Source organism: Nuphar pumila, chromosome 10, assembly GCF_984573655.1.
Source record: "Nuphar pumila chromosome 10, dmNupPumi1.hap1.1, whole genome shotgun sequence".
In the NCBI taxonomy this organism is placed as follows: Eukaryota; Viridiplantae; Streptophyta; class Magnoliopsida; order Nymphaeales; family Nymphaeaceae; genus Nuphar; species Nuphar pumila.
This window is the reverse complement of record NC_143258.1, coordinates 33,653,924-33,675,469: the sequence shown is the minus strand read 5'-3', so window position 1 is coordinate 33,675,469 and position 21,546 is coordinate 33,653,924. Positions and strand designations below refer to the sequence as shown.

At 36.8% G+C, this 21,546-nt stretch overlaps 2 protein-coding genes across 5 annotated transcripts; both read right to left on the bottom strand.

Moving 5' to 3' along the window:
• Positions 1-1,369: 1,369 nt before the first annotated feature.
• On the bottom strand, positions 1,370-19,466 carry LOC149826627 (cysteine-rich receptor-like protein kinase 25). 4 transcript variants are annotated; one of them, XM_090018914.1, is made up of 7 exons: positions 18,951-19,466; positions 10,331-10,441; positions 10,031-10,200; positions 9,705-9,945; positions 9,380-9,617; positions 9,145-9,202; positions 1,370-2,010 (listed from the first exon to the last, which is right to left on the bottom strand). In XM_090018914.1, the coding sequence occupies exons 1-7, from the start codon at positions 19,327-19,329 to the stop codon at positions 1,705-1,707; spliced, it is 1,503 nt and encodes a 500-aa protein (XP_089875040.1). In that variant the 5' UTR covers positions 19,330-19,466; the 3' UTR covers positions 1,370-1,704. The 4 variants fall into 4 exon arrangements, 3 of the variants coding, with proteins under 3 accessions (XP_089875040.1, XP_089875041.1, XP_089875042.1); XM_090018915.1 differs by having other exon boundaries at positions 9,705-9,915; XR_016434780.1 differs by having other exon boundaries at positions 1,956-2,010; positions 9,145-9,210.
• LOC149826626 (cysteine-rich receptor-like protein kinase 6) lies at positions 19,378-19,713 on the bottom strand. Its single transcript, XM_090018348.1, has one exon. It carries the CDS (start codon positions 19,711-19,713, stop codon positions 19,378-19,380), a length of 336 nt encoding a protein of 111 aa, XP_089874474.1.
• Between the last annotated feature and the right edge of the window lie 1,833 nt (positions 19,714-21,546).

Genomic DNA, 21,546 nt, shown 5'->3' with positions numbered 1-21,546 from the left:
AAAGGAGTAAAAATTACAATGTCATCCTCGAGAATCTTCATATGTCATTATCCGTTGAGGATTGGTAACACTTGGCTTATCACACCCTCGCAAGTTCAATAGGGGAGCCCGCACATTGAACTTGTGATGAAGATTGATGAATTGCTTTAACAACAATAGTTTATTGAGTTCATCCTCTAGTTGGTCATGAGATGAAATAAAATGAACTTGGTCACACCACACCATAGGTGGAGCATGAGGAGGAAACCCGAGTTCATGTAAGAGAGAATGTAACCAAAGTAGATTTGAGAGGACACATGCTAGGGATTTATATTCGGCCTCGGTAGTGGAATGAGCTATGGTCTTCTGCTTGTAGGACAACCAGGAGATCACATTGTTTCCAAGAAAAACAATAAAGCTTGCAGTGGACATATGATCATCTGGACAACAAGTCCAATCCGCATCTGAATAGGCACTGAGCCGAAGAGAGGGAAAAGATTGAAGGAGTAGGCCATGATGCAAAGTCTCCTTTAAGTACCACGATTCTTTTGACAACCGTCCAATGAGCATTAGTCGGTTGATGCATATACTGACATACTTTGTTGACCGCAAAGGAGATGTCGAGACAAATAAGAGAGAGATATTGCAGATCACCAATAATGTTGCAATAGAGTGTAGGATTCTGAAAAAATGGTGAGTTGTCTTTGAAAAGCCTAGAGGATGAGCTCATAGGGATAAAAACGAGTTTGGCATCAGCCATACGAGCCCGCTGATGTAAAGTTAGAGTATATAGCCGTTGAGAGAGAGTCATGCCCGCAAGACAATAGAACAACTCGATGTCAAGAAAATAACTCAGTCACTCGAGATCCTTGATAGAAAAGGCCACACCAAAACGGGAAATAAGACAAGAGATTTTGGTCGAGGAGTTGCCTGTGATGACTATATCATCCACATAGACTAAAACATAAATAATAAGACGACTCTGCTCAAAAATAAAAAGTAAAGCATCTGATTTAGAGATAATAAAATCATGAGAAACCAAGTAGAAACTGAGGTGTTGATACCAGGCCCACGGAACCTGCTTGAGACCATACATGGTCAAATTTACAAACATGAGTAATTTGGGGCTTCTTTCTTCAAAAATCCACCAGTAATTTCATTGTTTGTGTGGGGCTACAACATGGTTAATGCACATCCAAATTAGTTGGCGTTTCCGTGTTACCAGGATTTTTGGATGTGCAGGAAACAATTACTTAATTTGTCAGAATTCAGGGTTTTGAATGATCTTGATCTTTTACAATGCAACCACAAGCAAGTTGTCCCAAGATGTACTGCAAAAGTTCGAACACCAAATAAAGACATCCCATTTCAACAAGCAAATGAACTTTACTCAAATCATTGCATCGTTTGCTAATTTAAAATTGCAGCAGCTAGATTCAAAGTATCCATTGTTCGAGCTTATTCATCGATCTCAAGTACTGTATCTTGGTAAAAATTAATTGACAGAAGATATACATGCTTTCATATACCATAATCACCAAGACAATTTTGATGCGTCAATATATAGTCACCACCACAACAAACGACAAAACAACAAAAAATAAACTTGTTCCAATCTGCAAGGCGGTGGTTTGGGTAAGAGTATCTGAATAGTTTCCGTGCCAAATGTATTTGCTAAAAGGTCTGATTGAATAGGCAATATTTGTTTCCCAAGGAGGGCACAGTTTACCTTGGAAAAATTTCAGTATTGGTAACCATATTGGCAGAAATATTGCTGCCACTTGTTGACGGTTGGTTGGACTTGGTCATAGCTCGAGTAGAGAATGTGGGCTCTGTGGGTACCTGGAGTGGCAAAGACTCGCTTCCAAGCATGTGAATGACGAATGGCATCGTTGGTCTTTGTGCAGCATCATCTTCAAGGCATAGCAAACCGATGTGGATGCATTTTAGCACTTCACCTGTCAGAGCAGAGTCCCCAAGCATTGGATCCATAAAGTCCATACCTTCCCCTCGACACCACAAACTCCACGCCTGTTGGTCAATTTCATTTTAAGATAAACAGAGATTCTTGTTTAGTGTATAAAGTTCAGCACGCAGCGACCAAGATGCAAGTTGAAGCTGAGGTAATTTGATTTAAAAATAAAACTGGAACCAAGACAAAATTAAGCATCCAAGTTGAAGGGGTGTGTGCGTGTGTGTTTGTGTTATGTTTAATTATGTACATTCAAAATTTTTGATCCAGTACAATGCAGCTCGAAGGACCATTTTAAGCCACTGTGATCAATAAAAAATTCAACAAAAATCGAAGTTAAAAATTGAAACGCATGTAATTAATGGCACCTTGTAAAGTAACTGTAACATAAAAAGGAATATTATAAATACAAAAATAAAGATAGATACATGATGTTGAAGGCACCCATCAAAGGTTGAATAAGTGTCATGGCATGTTCACTGTCGTGTTGTGTCAACAAAAAAAGCACATTCTAAGTGAAATGCCCGTGTGATGAGAAATATGTTAAAGTATTAATTTCGTGATTTCCTCAAGAGCGCATTTGATTCTTGGGACAAGCCTCACTGGAGCTGTGGGACAAAGGGACCCCACGCCAGACTTGTCCTGCATTTGAAAAGAGGGGACAAAGTTCTGCAAAATCATATGATGGACACTTGAGAGGTGTGCATGGCCTGAAGGAAAAAGATGAATTTTCAATGTATGTGCAGGTTTTGCCTCATGCCGCATGAATCATCACTGCTGTTTATGATGGATATTTTGAGAAAATCTACTTAGCATACTTAGGGGAAGCTGATACAAGTGTTGGGTTTCCCTCCTTTGTGGGACCCATCTATCTTAGAAATAGATCGTTCGATAACTGATCATTTATGGTATGCTCATTGGAACCACGTATATTTATTATTGCGGAAGAATTCCCAAGCATGGCTTTTGATTGTCACGAGGACAATTTCTGTATTTGCTGGATAGCGATTTGTAGATGTCCTCTAAGCTGAATGGCGATTCAATTGTACAGCAATTTGAGGATGACGATTTGTGGATGGTGCTTCAGCTGCATAGCGATTTGTGCTTCAACGGTATATCGATTTGTGAAAGTCAATTCAGATGCATAGCGGCTTGTGGATGTCGTTTCGACTTCCACATTAATGCGAGTCTCGTTCTCTATTTAAGGAGGTCAAGGTGAGCAGAGAAGATAGGCAGAGCACATAGAGAGTGCGGGTGTAGAGGGTGTTGTTCGAGCAAAGCAAGAAGTGTTTCTCCACTTCTTTCGAGACAACTTCGTGAGGTTGGTTCTTCAGAACATTTATTTTTTGTTCTTTGGTGAGATCTTTCATCTTGTTATTTCTCTATACCATTGTGTGTTTGTAAGGCTTATGCCTTTTGGCCACTTTGTAAACTTTGTTTGAAAGATAGTGGAAGGTGCTGACCAATCGGTCGCCGTGGACATACCTCAGTTTAAGAGAACCACGTAAATCTTGTGTGCTTCTTTTATTTTCTTTGTCATATATATATTGCTTCCATTGATTTTGCACTTGGGAGAAATCCCGTTTTTTCTCTACATCTGGTATCAGAGCTTGATTCATCTAGTTTCAATTCGTTATATTTTGTGTGAAATCATGAAAAGCAACGTTGGGCATATGATTAGCATGAATGGCTCAAATTGGATGACCTGAAAAACTAAAATGGAATATCTCTTGGTTTGTAAAGATTTGGATGGACCCATAGAGGGTGATAACAACAAACCAAAAGAGATGAAAGATGACGAGTGAAAAAAGCTAGATCGAAAAGCTGTCAGTTTCATTCAGCAATGGATTGATGATAGCGTTTTTATCACGTATCCATAGAAAATTTAGCGCATAGTCTTTGGACCAAACTGGAGAGTCTTTATAATAGAAAGACAACAGTAAATAAAACTTTCTTATTTCGAAAGCTTGTGAATCTCAAATATAAAGAGGGCTCCTCTATTGCAAAACATTTAAATGAGATTAAAAGCATTGTAAATTAGTTGGCCACCATGAAAATTACCTTTGATGATGAGTTGCAAGCTTTGTTGCTTCCTAGTTCTCTTCCTAAAAGCTGGAAAACTTTGGTGGTCATAGTTAGTAACTCCACACTTGATGGAATGGTAACAATGAGCCAAGTTACCAACAATCTGTTGAATGAAGTGACTTGAAGAAAACCATCAGGTCCTTCTTACTCCGAGGCACTTGTGATGGAAAATCGAAGGAGAGGTAGGAGTAAGAGCAGGGCTCCGTACAACCATGAAAAATCAAAAGGTCGATCAAACTCGAGTTCAAAGAAAGACGTCGAGTGCTATTAATGCCACAAGAAACGACACATGAAACAGGAGTGCAGAAAGCTCAAGTTCAAAGAGCAGAACAAAGAGAGAAAATCACAAGAAAAGAAAATTGGTACGACTGCAGTCACAAATGGTGAGCTCATGATTGTCCGTGATGGTACTAACATCAATTTGATCGGTCAAGAGACTGATTGGGTAATTGATTCTGGAGCTTCATTTCATGTTACCTCGCAAGCTGATTTCTTTATTTTTTAATCGCAAGGTGATTTCGGGAATGTTCGAATGGGAAATGAAGATATATAAAAAATTATCGGTATAGGTGACATTTGCTTGAAAACGAATATTGGTTGCAAATTATTGCTTAAATATGTGAGGCATGTATCATATATACGACTAAATTTAATCTCTACTGAAAAGTTGGATGATGAAGGCTACAACAACAATTTCAGTGATGGAAGGTGGAAGCTAACCAAAGGTTCTCTGGTGTTAGCAAGAGAAAAGAAGACTTGTTCTCTCTACACTATGCAAGCAAAGATTTGCAAGAGTATTGTGAATGCTGTGGAGAATGACTCATCCACCGATTTATGGCATAGAAGGCTCGAGCATATGAGCGAGAAAGGACTGCAAGTCTTGTTCAAGAAAGAGCTTCTAGTGGAAACAAAAGGTATATCTTTGAAAATATGTGTTCATTGTTTTCATGGTAAATAAAATAAAGTATCATTTCATAGAAACTTTGCATCTAGAAAATCTCATGTTCTAGATTTGGTACATTCTGATGTATGTGGTCCTTTAAAGGTTAAGACACTTGGTGGTGCACTATATTTTGTTACTTTCATTGATGATCACTCTAGAAAAGTTTGAGCTTATACACTGAGAACTAAAGACCAAGTTATAGATGTATTTAAGTACTTTCAAACCATGATTGAAAGAAAAACTGGTAGACCGTTGAAATGTGTTTGCTCGGATAATGGTGGTGAATACATTGGGTCATTTGATCAATATTGCACCAACCATGGCATCAAGCATGAAAAGACAATAAAAATGATACCTCAACAGAATGGGGTTGCAGAGAGAATGAATCACACCATTCTTGAGAGAGTTAGATGTTTACTGTCACATTCTAAATTGCCAAGATCCTTTTGATCTTATCAATTTGTCCCCTTCTATTCCATTGAATGGAGATGTTCTAGAGAAAGTTTGGATAGGGAAGAAAGCTTTCTATGATCACTTGAGAGTATTCGGCTACATAGTCTTTATTCATATTTCAAATGAAGAGAGGTCCAAACTTGATCCAAAAGCAAAGCAATGCATATTACTTGGCTATGGCTACGAAGAATTTGGCTATAGATTGTATGATCCAATTGATAAAAAAGTTGTCAGAAGCCGAGATGTTGTTTTATTGGAAGATTAGACTATTGAAGACATTAACAAGATTGTGACACCTGAGTCTAGAACTGGTGATCTTGTTGACTTAGATCCTCTTGATTCACCTGTTGTTCATGATTTCATTGAGGAGATGCAAACATCTTATAATGATGTAGAGGAAGAAAATGCTGAGCCAGAAATTGAGGGAGAACAGACACCCCATGAGCCACTTCCTCAGACTCCGTTAAGGAGATCTACCAGAGAGAAACAACCATCTAGAAAATACTCATCAAACGAGTATGTGATGATAACAAATTGAGGTAAGCCAAAAACTTATGAAGAAGTTTTAGAGTATGAAAACAAAACTGAGTGGTTTAAGGTAATGAAAGAGGAAATGAAGTCATTGCATGAGAATCACACCTATGATCTGATAGAGCCACCTAAAGGAAAGAAGGTTTTGAAAAACAATTGGATCTTAAGGCAAAAGAATGATGGAAACAACTCTCAACTTAGATTCAAGGCACGACTTGTTGTAAAAGGTTTTGGTCAGAAGAAAGGAGTTGATTTTGATGAGATCTTCTCACCAGTTGTGAAGATGTCCTCATATAGTTGCAAGTATGAACTTAGAAATTGATCAGCTTGATGTGAAGACTGCATTTTTGCATGGTGACTTAGAAGAAGAAATTTATATGGAGCAACCTGAGGGCTTCATTAACAAAGGTAAGGAGCAATTAATTTGCAAACTGAAGAAGAGCTTGTATGGATTGAAACAAGCACCGAGACAATGGTACAAAAAATTTGATTCTTTCATGACTGAGCATGGGTATTCAAGAACCACCACAGACTATTGTGTGTTTGTGAAGAAATTTTCATATGGTAATTTTACTATTCTCTTGCTTTATGTTGATGATATGCTAATTGTGGGCCAAGACACAAGCAAGATTAACAAGTTGAAGTTAGAGCTGAATAAGGTCTTTGCCATGAAAGACTTAGGTTCAGCCAGGCAGATTCTTGGGATAAAAATTGTTCGTGATAGATCATATGGGTTGATCTGGTTATTATAAGAGAATTACATTAAAAAGGTTCTTGAAAGATTCAATATGGATAAAGCAAAGCCTGTTAATTGTCCACTTACAGGCCATTTCAAACTTAGCTCAAGTCAATGTCCTACAAGTGATGAAGAAGAAAATGAGATGCAAAAAATGCCTTATGCTTCAGCAGTTGGTTCTTTGATGTATGCCATGGTCTGTACTCGATTAGATATTGCTCATGTTGTTGGAGTTGTTAGTCAATTTCTGTCAAATTCAAGGAAAGAACACTAGGCAATAATGAAATGAATTTTAAGGTAACTTCAAGGATCTTCAAAGATGAGTTTGTGTTTTTGAAAATGTGAGCCTAATCTTGACGGGTTCACAAATTCTGATATGGCTGGTGATGTCAATAGTAGGAAATTTACTTCTGGGTATTTGATTACTTTTGTAGGGGGAGCAGTTCAATGGTAATCGAAATTACAAAAATGTGTAGTTCTCTCCACCATAAAAGTTGAGTCCATCGTCATCATAGAAGCAAGTAAGAAATTATTATGGTTGAAGAATTTCTTACAAAAGTTGAAATTAAAACAAGAAAGGTATGCCCTTCATTGTGACAGTCAGAGTGCAATTCACTTGAGCAAGAATTCCTCATTTCATTCAAGATCAAAACATATTGATGTTAGAGACCATTGGATTCGAGATGTCTTGAATGATAAACTGTTACAACTTGAGAAAGTTCACACTGATGATAATACATCAGATATGTTGACTAAGACATTGTCTAAGGACAAGCATGCGAAGTGTTGACTCTTGGCAGGAATGGTCAAAGCCTCCACACAAGTCGGAAAGGTGGAGAATTGTTGGGTTTCTCTCCTTTGTGGGACCCATCTATCTTGGAAATAGATCGTTCGATAATTGATCTCATTGGAACTGCGCATATTCATTATTATAGAGGAATTCTCAAGTACAACCTTTTATTGTCTCGAGGACGATTTCTGTATTCGCTGGATAGCGATTTGTAGATGTCCTCTCAGCTGAATGGAAATTCAGTTGTACAACAATTTGAGGATGACAATTTGTGGATGGTGCTTCAGCTACATAGCGATTTGTGCTTCAGCAGTATAGTGATTTGTGAAAGTCGATTCAGATGCATAGCGGCTTGTGGATGTTGTTTCGACTTCCACATTAACGAGAGTCTCGTTTTCTATTTAAGGAGGTCAAGGTGAGCAAAGAAGATAGGCAGAGTGCGGGTGTAGAGGGTGTGGTTTGAGCAAAGCAAGAAGTGCTTCTTCACTTCTTTCGGGATAGCTTTATGAGGCTGGTTCTTTAGAACATTTGTTCTTTGTTCTTTGGTGAGGTCTTTCCTCTTGTTATTTCTCTACACCATTGTATGTTTGTAAGGCTTATGCCTTTTGGCCACTTTGTAAACTTTGTTTGAAAGATGCTGACCTATCAGTCATAGTGGATGTACCTCTGTTTAAGGAAACGACGTAAATCTTGTGTGCTTCTTTTATTTCCTTTGTCATATATATATTGCTTCCATTGATTTTGCACTTGGGAGAAAGCCCGTTTTTTCTCTACAACAAGTCTATCCTAATCCAAAATCTGCTTAATATATATATGTGATTCATGCTTAACAATGTTCATTGAAATCTTAACTAGGTGTAAATAGAATGTATATCCAGGTTGAGAAGGGGGTCCTCAATCTAGGCAGGGCTTTTCTATGGGGTGGGTCTTATTTGTCTATCTTCCGGGGGGTTTGGGAAGCGGGATTCCTACTTATGTAGTGCTACAACAAACTTTGTGTCATTTACCTGAACAATGTTGCCTGAGTGTAACCAACGTACAACCAATAGTTCACTATGAGGATCATAACCTTGAATGGAAATAACCCCATTGCATTAGATAGCCCATCCTGGTGAGAGACTAGGTGCATGTTTGCTTTGGTCACAGGTGAGAAAGTAAAAGCTTGAAAAAGTGTAAGTTGTGATTGTTGGTCACAAGACTAACTTTCACAAGATTCAAGACAAAAACAAGAAAGAACAATCACAACTGACAAGCATTGTACCTTTTCATGTTTCACCAACCCTAAGAAAGTATTATGATTGTCATATACAGTCATAGGATCCAAGACTCACAAGGGATTGCAAACAAGCCCTAGGTCAGCAGTATGGTGCTTTTGCCTAAAATGCTGACTCAAGATAGGTATGTCAACCTTGACGAAGAGAATTTTGTTCCCAGACTCAGTAATAAGCTCCAGTCTATATAATAACACAGCCCTGTGCTTGCTTCACACAATAGCATGTAAAAAGGCTTCAAAACATTATACAATGCTTTTGATTTTATACATAATCTTCTCTCTTAGGTGTGAAAAGCCATCAGTTGACTTTTAGTATAAAAATCACCCAAACAAATCAAAGAGAGAGAGAGAGAGAGAGAGTCCTTGGTAGTGGTAAACTTACATGTCCAACAAGGTTGTGAGATTGTTCGGACATATGAAATCCCCTGTTCAATTGGCCACTAACAATCTCCAATAGTAGAACACCAAAGCTATATACGTCAGATTTTACAGAGAATCCATGCAATAAATGATATTGGATTTAGAGAATTTGTTTAGACAGATGATAATGGCATCTTAATCCAAAACTTCAAGTAATCAAGACATAAATTGCACAAAGTAATTAATCTTATACTTACTATGTTCCCACAATAACATTGGTATTTGCTTGACCCTGTTTTTCAATAAAAATCCTTGCCATTCCAAAGTCAGATATTTTTGGATTCAACTGATCATCCAACAAGACGTTCCCTGCTTTGAGATCCCTATGGATGATGTTGAGTCGAGAATCTTGATGGAGATAAAGCATGCCCCTGGCAATCCCCATGATGATATTGAATTGTTTCCCCCAATCCAGCAGCGTACGCTTCTTTGGATCTAAACATCATTTCAATAAAATTGTTTAATAACCTGTGTGTATGTGCATGAATGCATGTGTATGAGCATGAGAGCAAGAGATACAACCATAAAGAAAGAAATTAAGGCTTTTGTTTGGCATATATTCATATATGAGCAGCTTCTCTGCCCTATCCATGCAGCAACCCAGGAGCCTGACTAAGTTTTTGTGTTGAAGCTTTGCAATCAAGTTGACTTCATTCTTAAACTCTTTTAATCCTTGCCCAGATCTTTGTGAAAGCCTTTTCACTGCAATCTCTTGTCCATTAGGAAGCCTTCCCTGATTGAAGTACCGCCTCATTATATACCGCTTCATGAGTTAAATTCGAAAAAACCTCTCTCAAAAAAAAGGAAAAAAAGAAAATGAAAAAGCCATGGGTAATGCGTTTATGTACCTTGTAAACAGGTCCATATCCACCTTGTCCCAGCTTATTCTCCTCACTGAATTTATTTGTTGCATCTTGGATGGTCTGTAGGCTGATTTGTGGTAGCTGCTGGCTTTCCTCTTGCTTACTGGGGCTACCGATATCAAATAGGGAGATCTCATCATTATATCTTCTCTTCTCTGTCATATAAATAAGATTATAGATAGGAACACTCTTACTTTTTAGTAAGAGAATAAAATTGACATTAAGAACTGAAGCAAGATAGAACAAGTTAAAGTAAGCTACAAATATACAAATAACATTGGATACCTATATGTCTTCGCCTCTTGAGGAACACAAATATGGCACAAGCTATAGAGAGAAGTCCACACGTTGCAGAGGTGATGATAATAACAATTGTTACAGAATTCAACTTATGCCCTGCATTGAAAGTTAACCATCATCATATTGTCAAATGAAGTTCTTTTTTAAAAAAGAGAGAAAAATTGATGTTCTTGTGAGTGTTAGGTAAAGGCATTACTAATATTTATGGTAGTCAGAATGAGCAACTTTAGATTATAAAATAATAGATACTAGGTCACAAAATTGCTGCAACAAGAAGATGAAATTATATATATATATCAATTGAGGTCCTAATTGTAGTCACTAGGGTTTCAATCACACATTTTTTTAATTTATAACCCGAAGAAATCGCACCCAACACAAAGACCTAGTCACACAGTATTAGCCTGCCATACCTATAGTCATTGTGCCGGTTGCATAAAACTCCAAGGCTAGGACCCCTGCCTCCAAGGTTTATGCTATGCATTGACTTGCACAAAGAGGTAACGCCCATGAAAATTGAACCTTGATGGTCTGTCTAGCAGCAAAGGCCCCACCCGACTATCCCAACCCCCCTTGGGGCATTTCGATCACACTTGATCAAGCAGTTTAAGATTTTGCCTCTCTCCCTATAAGAGCTAGGTTTCAAGTGTGCTAAACAGATGCCACGCAAAATTCAAATGGAGCAATTAATGCTCTAAAGGTTTTAAACTTGTATACCAAAAAGTGTATGCCTCTAAGTACACAGATAGAGTTTGCAGCTGGTGGTTTATTTCTTCTTTTTGTTATGACAATAAAACCAAGTGATTTTGGCCCGTTATAATGGAACAAAATGATTACAGCCTGAATTTTAGAAGATAGTAAAGATCTCGTGCCTAGAATCCAGATCCTTCAAAGGTTAATGGGGTCAACCAACATAGTGTGTGTCTCAGGATAAAGACGTGACAACTGACATGACTTGCCTAATGATTGACAAGTCAAAGATCCAGAGTCTCAATAAAAAACAGAAGTTGAACACTTGTCAAGACCCCAAGACATGATAATTAAGAGCAAGGTCTACCTAGGGGGCTTGTGATGCTAAAGAATCATAGAGGACATCTCCTAGTTCTAGAAAATTAATTAGAGTTAATTAATTATAAGATGGTCTTTTAGTTGCTGGGTTCTTTTGAGTAGTCATTTGGTAAGAAGTACTAATCTAGTTGTTTTTTTATGTAAGTAGGACTCAACCCAAACTGCATCTATATAAGGAGGTTTCGTAAAATCATATGAATAATTGATTAATGCATTGAGTTTTCTCATAAAGCCTTGTAGTCCTCCTCTCTTTTTCCTTCTGTCTCTTTGGCATCCCAATCCTTAGACACCATATTTTCTCTCTCCTCACTCTTAGATATCCCTACTTCTCTAATGTCTTCTTCTTATCTCTCCCTCTGATCTCATTTGGCATCACATGTGTGGTGGTGGATTCAGCCTATACAAAAGGCTCAAGCCCTTCACTAGTTTCTTTCAGAAATTCAAGAAGGCTATATTATCCGAAAAAGCTATTTCAAGCCTCAACAACTATGGTTCTGCTATACCTCCCTCTTCATAGTCTAACTCAAGCATTTAGTCCCCTAACCCTCTGATATTAGTTTTTTAGACATATAACTAGACCCTAGATTGCATTAGTTTGTTTCTTATAGCCCTAAAACCAAAACCACATCTATCTGATTAACCTGAAAGGCCTTGATTTTATTATTCGATCTTTCCAGCCTTCTAATGACCTATTTTACAATTTTCTAACCTATAGCAGTCTATTCTAACCCTAACACATCCCTAGGTGACCAACAAACCCTTGATCTAGTCTATCTTAATCCTATCACTCTCTTCTGATTATCCTCTAGGGTCATTTTTAGCTTACCCGATTTTCTCATTTCTATAGGGCTTTTCCCAAAATCACCCAAAACCTTCACTATGATTGTCCTCAGACCACTGCTCCATTATGTCCAATAGGAACCTCACCTCAAACAAATTCATCCCAACCTTAGGGCTAAGAACCTCAGGTTTGATCTCTCACTTGTGTTGGGTTCAAACTAGAGTACCTATCTCTTGCAAGCCCAGGACAAACTTTTGTTCCAAACTCCATACCAATCAAACCGGTCCTTGAGAATCACCTAACAAAGTGGTATCAAAGCGAAGAACATACCAAAGAGCAATCTCAATCCCTCTGTGATGATAAAGTTGAAGAGATTCACTGACATGGCAAAAATGCCCAGGGATTGCCGAGCGAACCCAATTCAAGATGTGATGATGAAGGCAAGAGAGTGCCAAAAAAATAACTGCTTGGAGCACATTGAGAGAGTCATAGAAGTCCAAAGAGATCGGTTGGACTCTCTCCACAAGTGAAAGCATGGCACTGATCAGGGTGCTAACTTCAACGGTGTTAAAAGAGACACTTGATCAAACTCATTCCTAGGAGCCACTGCATTAGTTCACTTGAAGAATGGGTAAGAAACCTCACCTTGAAGTCTATACCTTTAAGGGTGAGAATGTGTTATAGTAGATCTTTAAACTCAAGCGCTTCTTTATCTGCAATAATATACTCCGAAAGGCACGTGTTGTCGAAGAAGTAGCCCCTCGTGAATGTGGCAACCTTCGATGGTATAAGTCGGTTGCCATCATACATGGGAAGCTCATATGAGTTGATTTTAATGACCAAATCATAGAGAGATTCGATATCTACGATAGTTGCTACTGGAGGCTCCAATCTCTTCATGACAGTTCTACACAATTGAATACTTTGTTGACAAACTTGCCATCGGTGGTGATTCCTTTATCAGCAGGGCCATCACCAATGTCACAACAATGCACCATGGATCGAGAGAATGTTCAATCAGACTAGACACCCCAGCCTGCTAAGAACACCATGATGGGCAACACTAAACTCGCCCACCAATAAACTTGTTTAGAAATCAGTTAGTGAGTTGACATTATCGAACGAAGAATCAACTACTATTAAGGGCACAAAGATGGAATCACCTCACAACCTCTCCTATGATACTCTCATGAGCGTGACAACACCAACTTTTGTGTAGATCCATCATAAGGTGCAAAGTCATCGAGTGGATACACTTGTTTCTAGGGGAGCAAAAAAAGTTTTTTCAAAAAAATGTTACTGGGGTCCATTACAAAGAGCACCTTGAATTAGATCATATGGTCAGGGATGAGACAAAACATAAAGGTAATGAAGTTTGCTTAGATATGGTCATGAAGCCCTAAAGAACGAGACTTATGCCAGATCCATATCAGGTTCCCACCTTGAAAGTTTGCGTGGAGTTCAGAGTCCATGTAATATTTGATCTAGGAGAAAATCGACATTAAGTGTGCCACTTAATAAAAGAAGTACCTACTACCATCTTAGAACTTTTTCCTTGCAGATCATGAGCTAGCAAACAAGAAAATCCCGTTATAAGTGCTGCCAAGGACTCATATGAGGTTTGTCATGCAGTCGATCAAAACCTCGTGTTTGATCTTGAAGGAGCAGCCAATCTATAAGATCCATAAATTTTATGAAATTTTAATCAATATAAAGAAATTTTTTATATAGCAAATTCAATCTATATTAGTTGAGAATTTTAGTCAATTATAGTGGCATAGTAACTGCTTGGTTAACTACAATTAATTAGCATTTAATTGGTCAATATTAAGCATTCATTTACTAATTATAATTAAATTAGAGTTTAATTCCTAATTGACTAGCATTTAGATGAAACTATGCTTAATTAGCATTAAGTGGATTATTACATATGATTTATAAAATAAATTTGGAATTTAATGTAATGTATAATTTTTCAAGTATTTAAAAATAAAAAATATGTTTTTTTACTTTTTGGAGGTAAACTTTTGTGTAGTGAACTAAGTAAAAAAAATTATAATAAATAAAAAAAACAAAAGAATTTGGAAAAATAGAGTTGATTTTTGAAATCACAAGAAGCCTTACTTCTTCTCAAGATTTGTCCATAAATGGATCACACAAAGCAGAATTTCAAAAAGTTGTTTTTCCATTTTGTTGAAAGAAGAAAAGTCTCTCTTTGAAACTTGAAAAAGTTGGTCGGTTTGAACCATCTCCTCTCTCCATCTTCCTACATTTACTCTCCACCCTCCATCTTGGTCCAACCCTAATCTCTCTCTATGAAAACTCAATTCTGGAGTAGGGGGTCAAACATCCCCCTCCCTATTTTAATATTTGGCTCTCTCTCGTTCTCCTCTTCTCTCCCTCCCGATCCATATTATTTTTCTTTGATAGCCATTAAAGCTTGGCATTGTAGAGGCAATGACACCCCTTTCTCCTAAAGTGTAGGGTTCAGTGCCATTGGAACTCCACTCTACATGGACTAAAAAGAGATTTCTTATATCTTAGCATTGTGCTTGTGTTCGTCTTCAAGGTTGGGTCTAAACACTTCTCATATGGATTTTATAAGGCATAATGTTTATTTTATATATAAGAATGGGGTTTCCAAATGTGCATTCATCTATAATTTTTTATAATGCATATATGTATGATTTGTACTTATGTTAATAGTTGAAATGCATATTTTGCTTTGGTATTTTAGCTTCTCAGTCTTGAATTCTGGACGTCTCATGATGAAGTTATTTTACCTATTTATATTCCTTATTTAAATATAAATTTTTTATGATAAAATCATGCATATGTATATGACTTCCAATAAACAAATCATTTTTTTTTAGTTTTGTAACCCTGTTTTCAAAAATCGAAGTTGGCACCTGTTTTTCTACATTGTCAGGCAGATTGCAGAATCAGGACCAACTTGTCTGAGTCATATCTCCTTAACGGGAGATGATTTTCCAAATCGATAAAAAAAGTTTTCCTTGTTTATTTGTCTAGTATTTTTTCACCAAATTTTATGATTTTTGGAGTCGATTTGATACCCTGTTTTCATAAAAAATCAATACTGGTACATAATCTAGATTCTGTAATAGGCCTATTTTAAAAAACAGAAACCCTGACTTCCTAAAGTCACTCAGCACTAACCAAAATTGATTTTTGAAATATGTAAATTGGAGTGTCTTTTTTTATCTTTCAAGCATCTTCTCCCAAAAAATTGAAAAAGATTGAATCTTTTTACCTCCTCAAACACCCGAAATACAGAAACCTGTTCTTAATCCCTATTTCCTGTTTCAAAATTTTTTAACTCAAATGATTTGATCATAACTCAAGTTTTACAAATTATTTTTGAATTTTGTAAAAAGGATTTGTTTCTAAAACATGTTCTGAGTCTTAGGACTCAATTTGGGCTTAAATTGAGTTCTTTTAGAAGTTCTTTTGGACGAAAAACCCCAACTAGTTTTTCTAACTGTTTTATTTTTGTAAAAACCAGTCTTAGTTTTGCCAAATCCACCTTCAAAACCTAACTTCCTATTTTTCCTGAAAAGTTTTCCTAAATTTTCAATTCTTGGATGCTCCTAAGGCTATTAGAAGTTTTCAAACCAAAATTGAGATTTTTTCAAAGTTGTTTGGCATCTCATTCATTCAATTTTCCAAAATTAGTCTTTTCAAAACCCTAATTTTCACCAAAATAAGGGTAAAATTGTCATTTTTATTTTATATTTTTAATTTTGGGCATTATTTTCATATTTCAAAATTTTATTTATATTCTTAATCATGTCAAAAAGCTTCTCAAACAATTTCGCCAATTTTTGAATGCCCAAATTGAAGATATTCTCAAAAAATTATTTCGAAAAACCTTGATTTCAAGGCTATAGTCTTGCTTTAAGGGGTATTTTGGTTATTTTCCCTAATTTCGCAATTTAAATTTCCAAAACAAGTTCAATCTCATATTTTATCAAATCATGCATCCATTTATAGCTTTCTTTATGATTTTTTATTTCATGGAAGCAAAGAAATGGCTAATTTCTGAAAAATATCCTTCAATTTCTAGATATTGTGAGATAAATCCAGAAAAGTTTACATTTTTTCACTAACAAGTTTGCTAATTTTGCAGAAAAGATTGTATTTTCTTATTTATTTATTTATTTATTTAATATAAGTTATAATTGCAATATTAAAAAATAATAAATTTTTTCTTCCTGATTAGCTTAAGCTGCATTTGCATATAGTTTAATTTCAGTATTCACTGCTATTGTTTGTCATTCATACATATATTACAAATATTACAATGGTCAACATGAATGACACGTGCACCTTCTTTTAGGAGCTTAATAAACTTGGTTGGGGTCGTATTTGTAGCCATAATCAGAATACGAAAGACATCCAGATTTATCATTTTCTCTTAAGTTATAGTCGACCTACACTCTTAGGCTGTCTTCGAAAATCATTGCATAATTCAAAGTACTTCTAAATATTTTTTGAAAACCGACCTAATAGGAGTTAATGAGATATATTCAAAATATATTCGTGGCCATAGTCAGGTATATGTGGAGAATTCGTCCTGTTCGAGTTCTATAAGGCACATAAAACCCCTCTTCTTTTATACAAAGATTAACTTTTGAAACAAAAAAGATTTCTTAATGAGTTTTTGAATTTCCTTTTTCTTTTAAATAAGATTTTACAAAAACCATATTCATTCATCATGTAGGTTAGTGTGCATCATAGGGCTACACACCCAGTTTTATAAGCCTTTTCTTCAAAATCGATTTCTCAAGACATTCAATTTTCAAAGAGTTTTCAATAAAAAAATAGAGGCTCACAAATTTTCAAGTATTTCTCTTTTTCAAAATCAATTTTCTTTCTTCAAAGCGTTTTCCAAGTCTGACTCACGATTTTCAAAGCATCTCATTTTTTTAAGAATTTCTAAAATATTCCAAGCATACATCATGTTTTCTGTCAAAAATTTTCAAAGTTCATAGCACAAGCCTGATTCTTTGTGCATTTAGGAAATAAAATAACGTTTTAGACAATTGAACAAAGGAAAGCACAACGTTGATCCTTGGTTCAATTACCCTTGATTATGACGCCTGAAATAGTTGAACCTCGTACCGATAGGCGAGTCCCATTCTACACAATTTTCCCGCATCTTAAAACGAAGGTGAGTTATTTTCAAAAGGTCCGTTTGACTTGCAAAATAACAAAAATTTTGCAACGATAACAAGGGACAACTCATTTTTGGGGCTATGACCCTTGGATTTTGATTACCGAACAACCCTAATACCCTAAAGATTATAAGAGACCATACCCACCCTCCCCAAGCTTGTTCTCTTCAGAGAAGTCGGTGGCATCTCTTATGATGCCCAAGTCAAAAATCAATGATTCCATGTCCTCAATTTCTTAATTAAGCTTGTTTATCCCTTTAAGTTTGCTTCTTTGATTTCCTTTTAACAAGAGTCCAAGAGTAAAAGAATCAATGTCCAGACAGCAATTATGGCGGCACTAGTTTTTTTCTTTGAACCCGAACCTGCATTGATTAGATGATTTAGACCAAGAAAATTTACAAGAACATGAAAAAAATGAAAAACATGCATTTGAAACCTACTTTGACATAATATTTATATAAACTAGAGTCGGTCACTAATGAACCTATTCTTCAATCCGAATAGCATGCCATATTTCATGGAATTGGGTTTATTGCCATATTGGTAATAATTCTATACCTTTATCACCAAGTTTGATAGTGGTAAAAACTTGATATAAAAATTGAATCTTATCATATGAAAAGCATGTGATCGTACGGCTGAGAGAGATTTCACCACCATTGCTCCACTGATTTTGGTGGATAACTTTTAGTATGTATGGACATGAAAATTAGAGAAAAAACAAGAAAGTTTATGGACGAAAAACATTCTCCAACTTGAACCCAAGGTGGGAGGGCTCAGCTTTTCATATTTTATGTAAAATTTTCTTGTCTTTTTCTCACTTCCAAAGGTGCCCACATAGCCATTCGGGTGTCTTTTGAGCTTTCAACTATATTTTATTAATGAAATATCAAAAGCCACACTCTTCTAGGACACACGACCTAGAAAAATACAGGAGTCATTTTTCTATTATACTTAACAATTTAGCCTCACTAAAGCTACTCATCTTTAAGATGGATAAGCACTTTTGTGGTCCTATGCACCCGATTCAGTTTAAATGATTCCCGAAGTCTCTCTCTCTTTTTTTAAAAAGGAAGCATTAAACGCTCTCTTCCGACATCACGTGGGCTGCCACTTCAATCATCCCCGAAGTCATCCTTATCGTTATACCCTCTGTGGAATCTCATTGATGCGAGTTGTTTTCATCAAACCATACCTTGTAAGTGTGATCTAGGCCATCCATTTTGTGAAGATCAACATTTGAATTGCTAAAATCCAACCTGTGTGGAGGATTTTTGGTGATTCTAAAAAATTAAAAAAGTTTGCGATTTTAAAAATCATGTTTTTTTTTTTAAATAACACTGCCGATTCTTATTAAATCGATCATGCTGATTCCATCTTGCGAGCAGATTTGATCAAAACAAGTGGCATCAATGAAATCCTAGAGGGCGTATGAACCGGGTTTCGTTGCACCCCAATACCACCATTTTGTGCATCAGTCATCTTCGTAACTTCACACAAACACAAGAGAGAGAGAGAGAGAGCGAGAGAGAGAGAGAGAGCGAGAGAGAGAGCAACTCACTGGTTGCATTAGGATCCGGCGGCGGGAGGGCATCTGATGAGGATGGGAAACCTGAGAGGAATGGATATATTTCATACCTTAGACTGCAAGTAGCACTCACAATCACCGACCCTTGTCTCTGATTGCAGCAAGCAGAAATATAATCCATTGCCTGGCCCAAGCAAATCCTGCAGTCGGCCGCGGAGAGGTCCCTTGTGCACTGCACCATCCCATACAGGGTCTGAAAATCGGTGAGCCGTGTGCGGCCGCTCGCGTACATGGAGCTCAAATTGGCCGCAACGGAAGAGAGATTCCTCAGAAACTGCACCAACTTCTGGTTAAAGTCAGTGGGATCGGATATGTTGTTGACGTTGCTCATGGCGAAGAAGATGGTGTCCATGGTGCCAAGAAAATTGTCACTAGAATAGTGCAATTCGCATTTCAATCGTCATATGATCGCTGATTTGCTGCCGGGACAGATGCCCTGGATTATGGTGGCGGCGATCGATGTGCAGTTCCAGCATTCTTCGCTGGAGACATCGCCGCGGCAGAGAACTAGGCCGTAGACCTTGTCAGGATTTTTGCCGGCAATGGTCCTGATGAGTGAGGTGTTGGAGGTGAGGGATAGGAGCAGAGTGTTCAGGTTCTCTTGGTAGGTGCTGTTGGCCGTATAGTTTGATTGTGTGGAGCATCTGACATTGAGAGGGTCGTAGTTGATGAGCCCAACAGCCATGGTGTGGTGAATCCCGGCTGCTAGGACAGCCAGTGCCACTTGCAGCACCATCATCCAGCAGGGATGCATCTCTCTCTCTCTCTCTCTCTCTCTCTCTCTTGGGTGGCTTTTGTGCTATATGATTTAGTCATTTGCAGATAAGTCCAAAAACAAAAAATAAAATCAAGATTTATGAAATCTGTCCGGGAACAAGTGGACTATTGTTGATAAGGCTGAATGAACAAAAATTGACAAAAGAATCACCTCACTTCACACAACTAGCGTGAAATGGTATGTGTGCCACACAAATTTAATAATAAGTGAAACAACCAATCTCAATCATACCTAACCTCTTCTCATCTAACCAACCCAATCTGGCCTACCCATCTCCTTCTCCAAACCTCTGTCTCACCAAGCTAGCCAACCCCCTTGTTCAATCTCACCCTTCTTCCTTCTTCCATTAAACCAACACCTCTCACCTCTCTCGTTAATTTCCTACACCATCATGCATTATTGATTGAATGCAACACTTTACTATTTACTAGGTAGACTCTTCCTCTCTTTCTCTCTCAATTCGAGAATATACATGCCAATTTTTTGGTTGATTCTAACTTTGATTAGTAAGGGGTTGAATGAACATTTTCATAAATCATAAGGGAGGGTGTTGGGGTAGGAGACTGTTCTTGGACATATTGTGTCCGAGAAAGAGATCGAGGTTGATAATGCTAAAGTGTAGTTTATAGCCAAATTATCTTCATCGACCTCAGTGCGGTAGGTGCGATCATTCTTAGGGTATGCAGGTTTCTACAAGCAATTCATTAAGAATTTTAGCAAAATTTATAGACTGTTATATAATCTACTCTCGAAGGATCAACCGTTTCATTTTGATAATGCCTATTTGAAGGTATTTTTATTTCTGAAGAAGGCCATGATCACAACATGAACTGAGGCCTTCAGTTACAAACTAAATTGTATTAACTTTACATGTACAACAATGAATCATTTGCATCAGAATCGTGTTCCTAAGTAAGATGCAGACGAAGAAGCGTGTCCAACATAAAAAGAAGCCAACACATAAGTGCACCATGGGCCTTCCAAAAGATGGTATTACATGGTTGTGCAAATGTGCTATATACAATTGAAAGAACAAAGATAAAGATTAAATAGGCATGCAACACTGCCTTGTTTAGCTTCAATTCAACAAATACATTTAATAATAAAAAACTGGACTATAAAAAATTTGAGGACTTAAGAAAATTCCTTTTCTTTTTACTCTGAAAAGCATTTTTAGAATTTAAAGATTCACCTCCTTGTTTTCTGTACTTTCTTTTGCATTTGGGAGATTTGTATATTTTGCTAACCACCATTCACCAACACCATCATCTGAGCCATAATATAGAAAATAAGTTATGAAAGTTACAAAAGTGTAAAAAAATTATAGGGAATAATAAAAAGAACCATTCATATTACATAAGGAAACAAAAAAGATAACATGAATTGTATACTTTTCTCTTCCCTCCACTGTTAGCTTTCCCACTTTTCAATAGCATTGTGCTTTTTAGTTTTGCTTGCACACTTTTCCTGAATTATACTTTCATTCTTCACTATTAGGAACATTTTCTATCAAGTATTTACAATCTTGCATGTTTCTAATATGGGGTACAAGAATCAGCCTCAACCAATAAAATAAATAGTTTGTATCATGGAGCAATTTACCTACAAAATTAAAAATAGCTAGCACTAGATAAATTAAAGCTATGAACATGAACCCATCTAATGTTACACCCAACTTTTGGGCACGTGTTATATACCTCCAATTGTCACCATACCCATCCACCAACTCATTCTCTATGTATTAATTAGTACTAAAACTCTCGTAGCATAAGTACAAATCCTAACAACAAT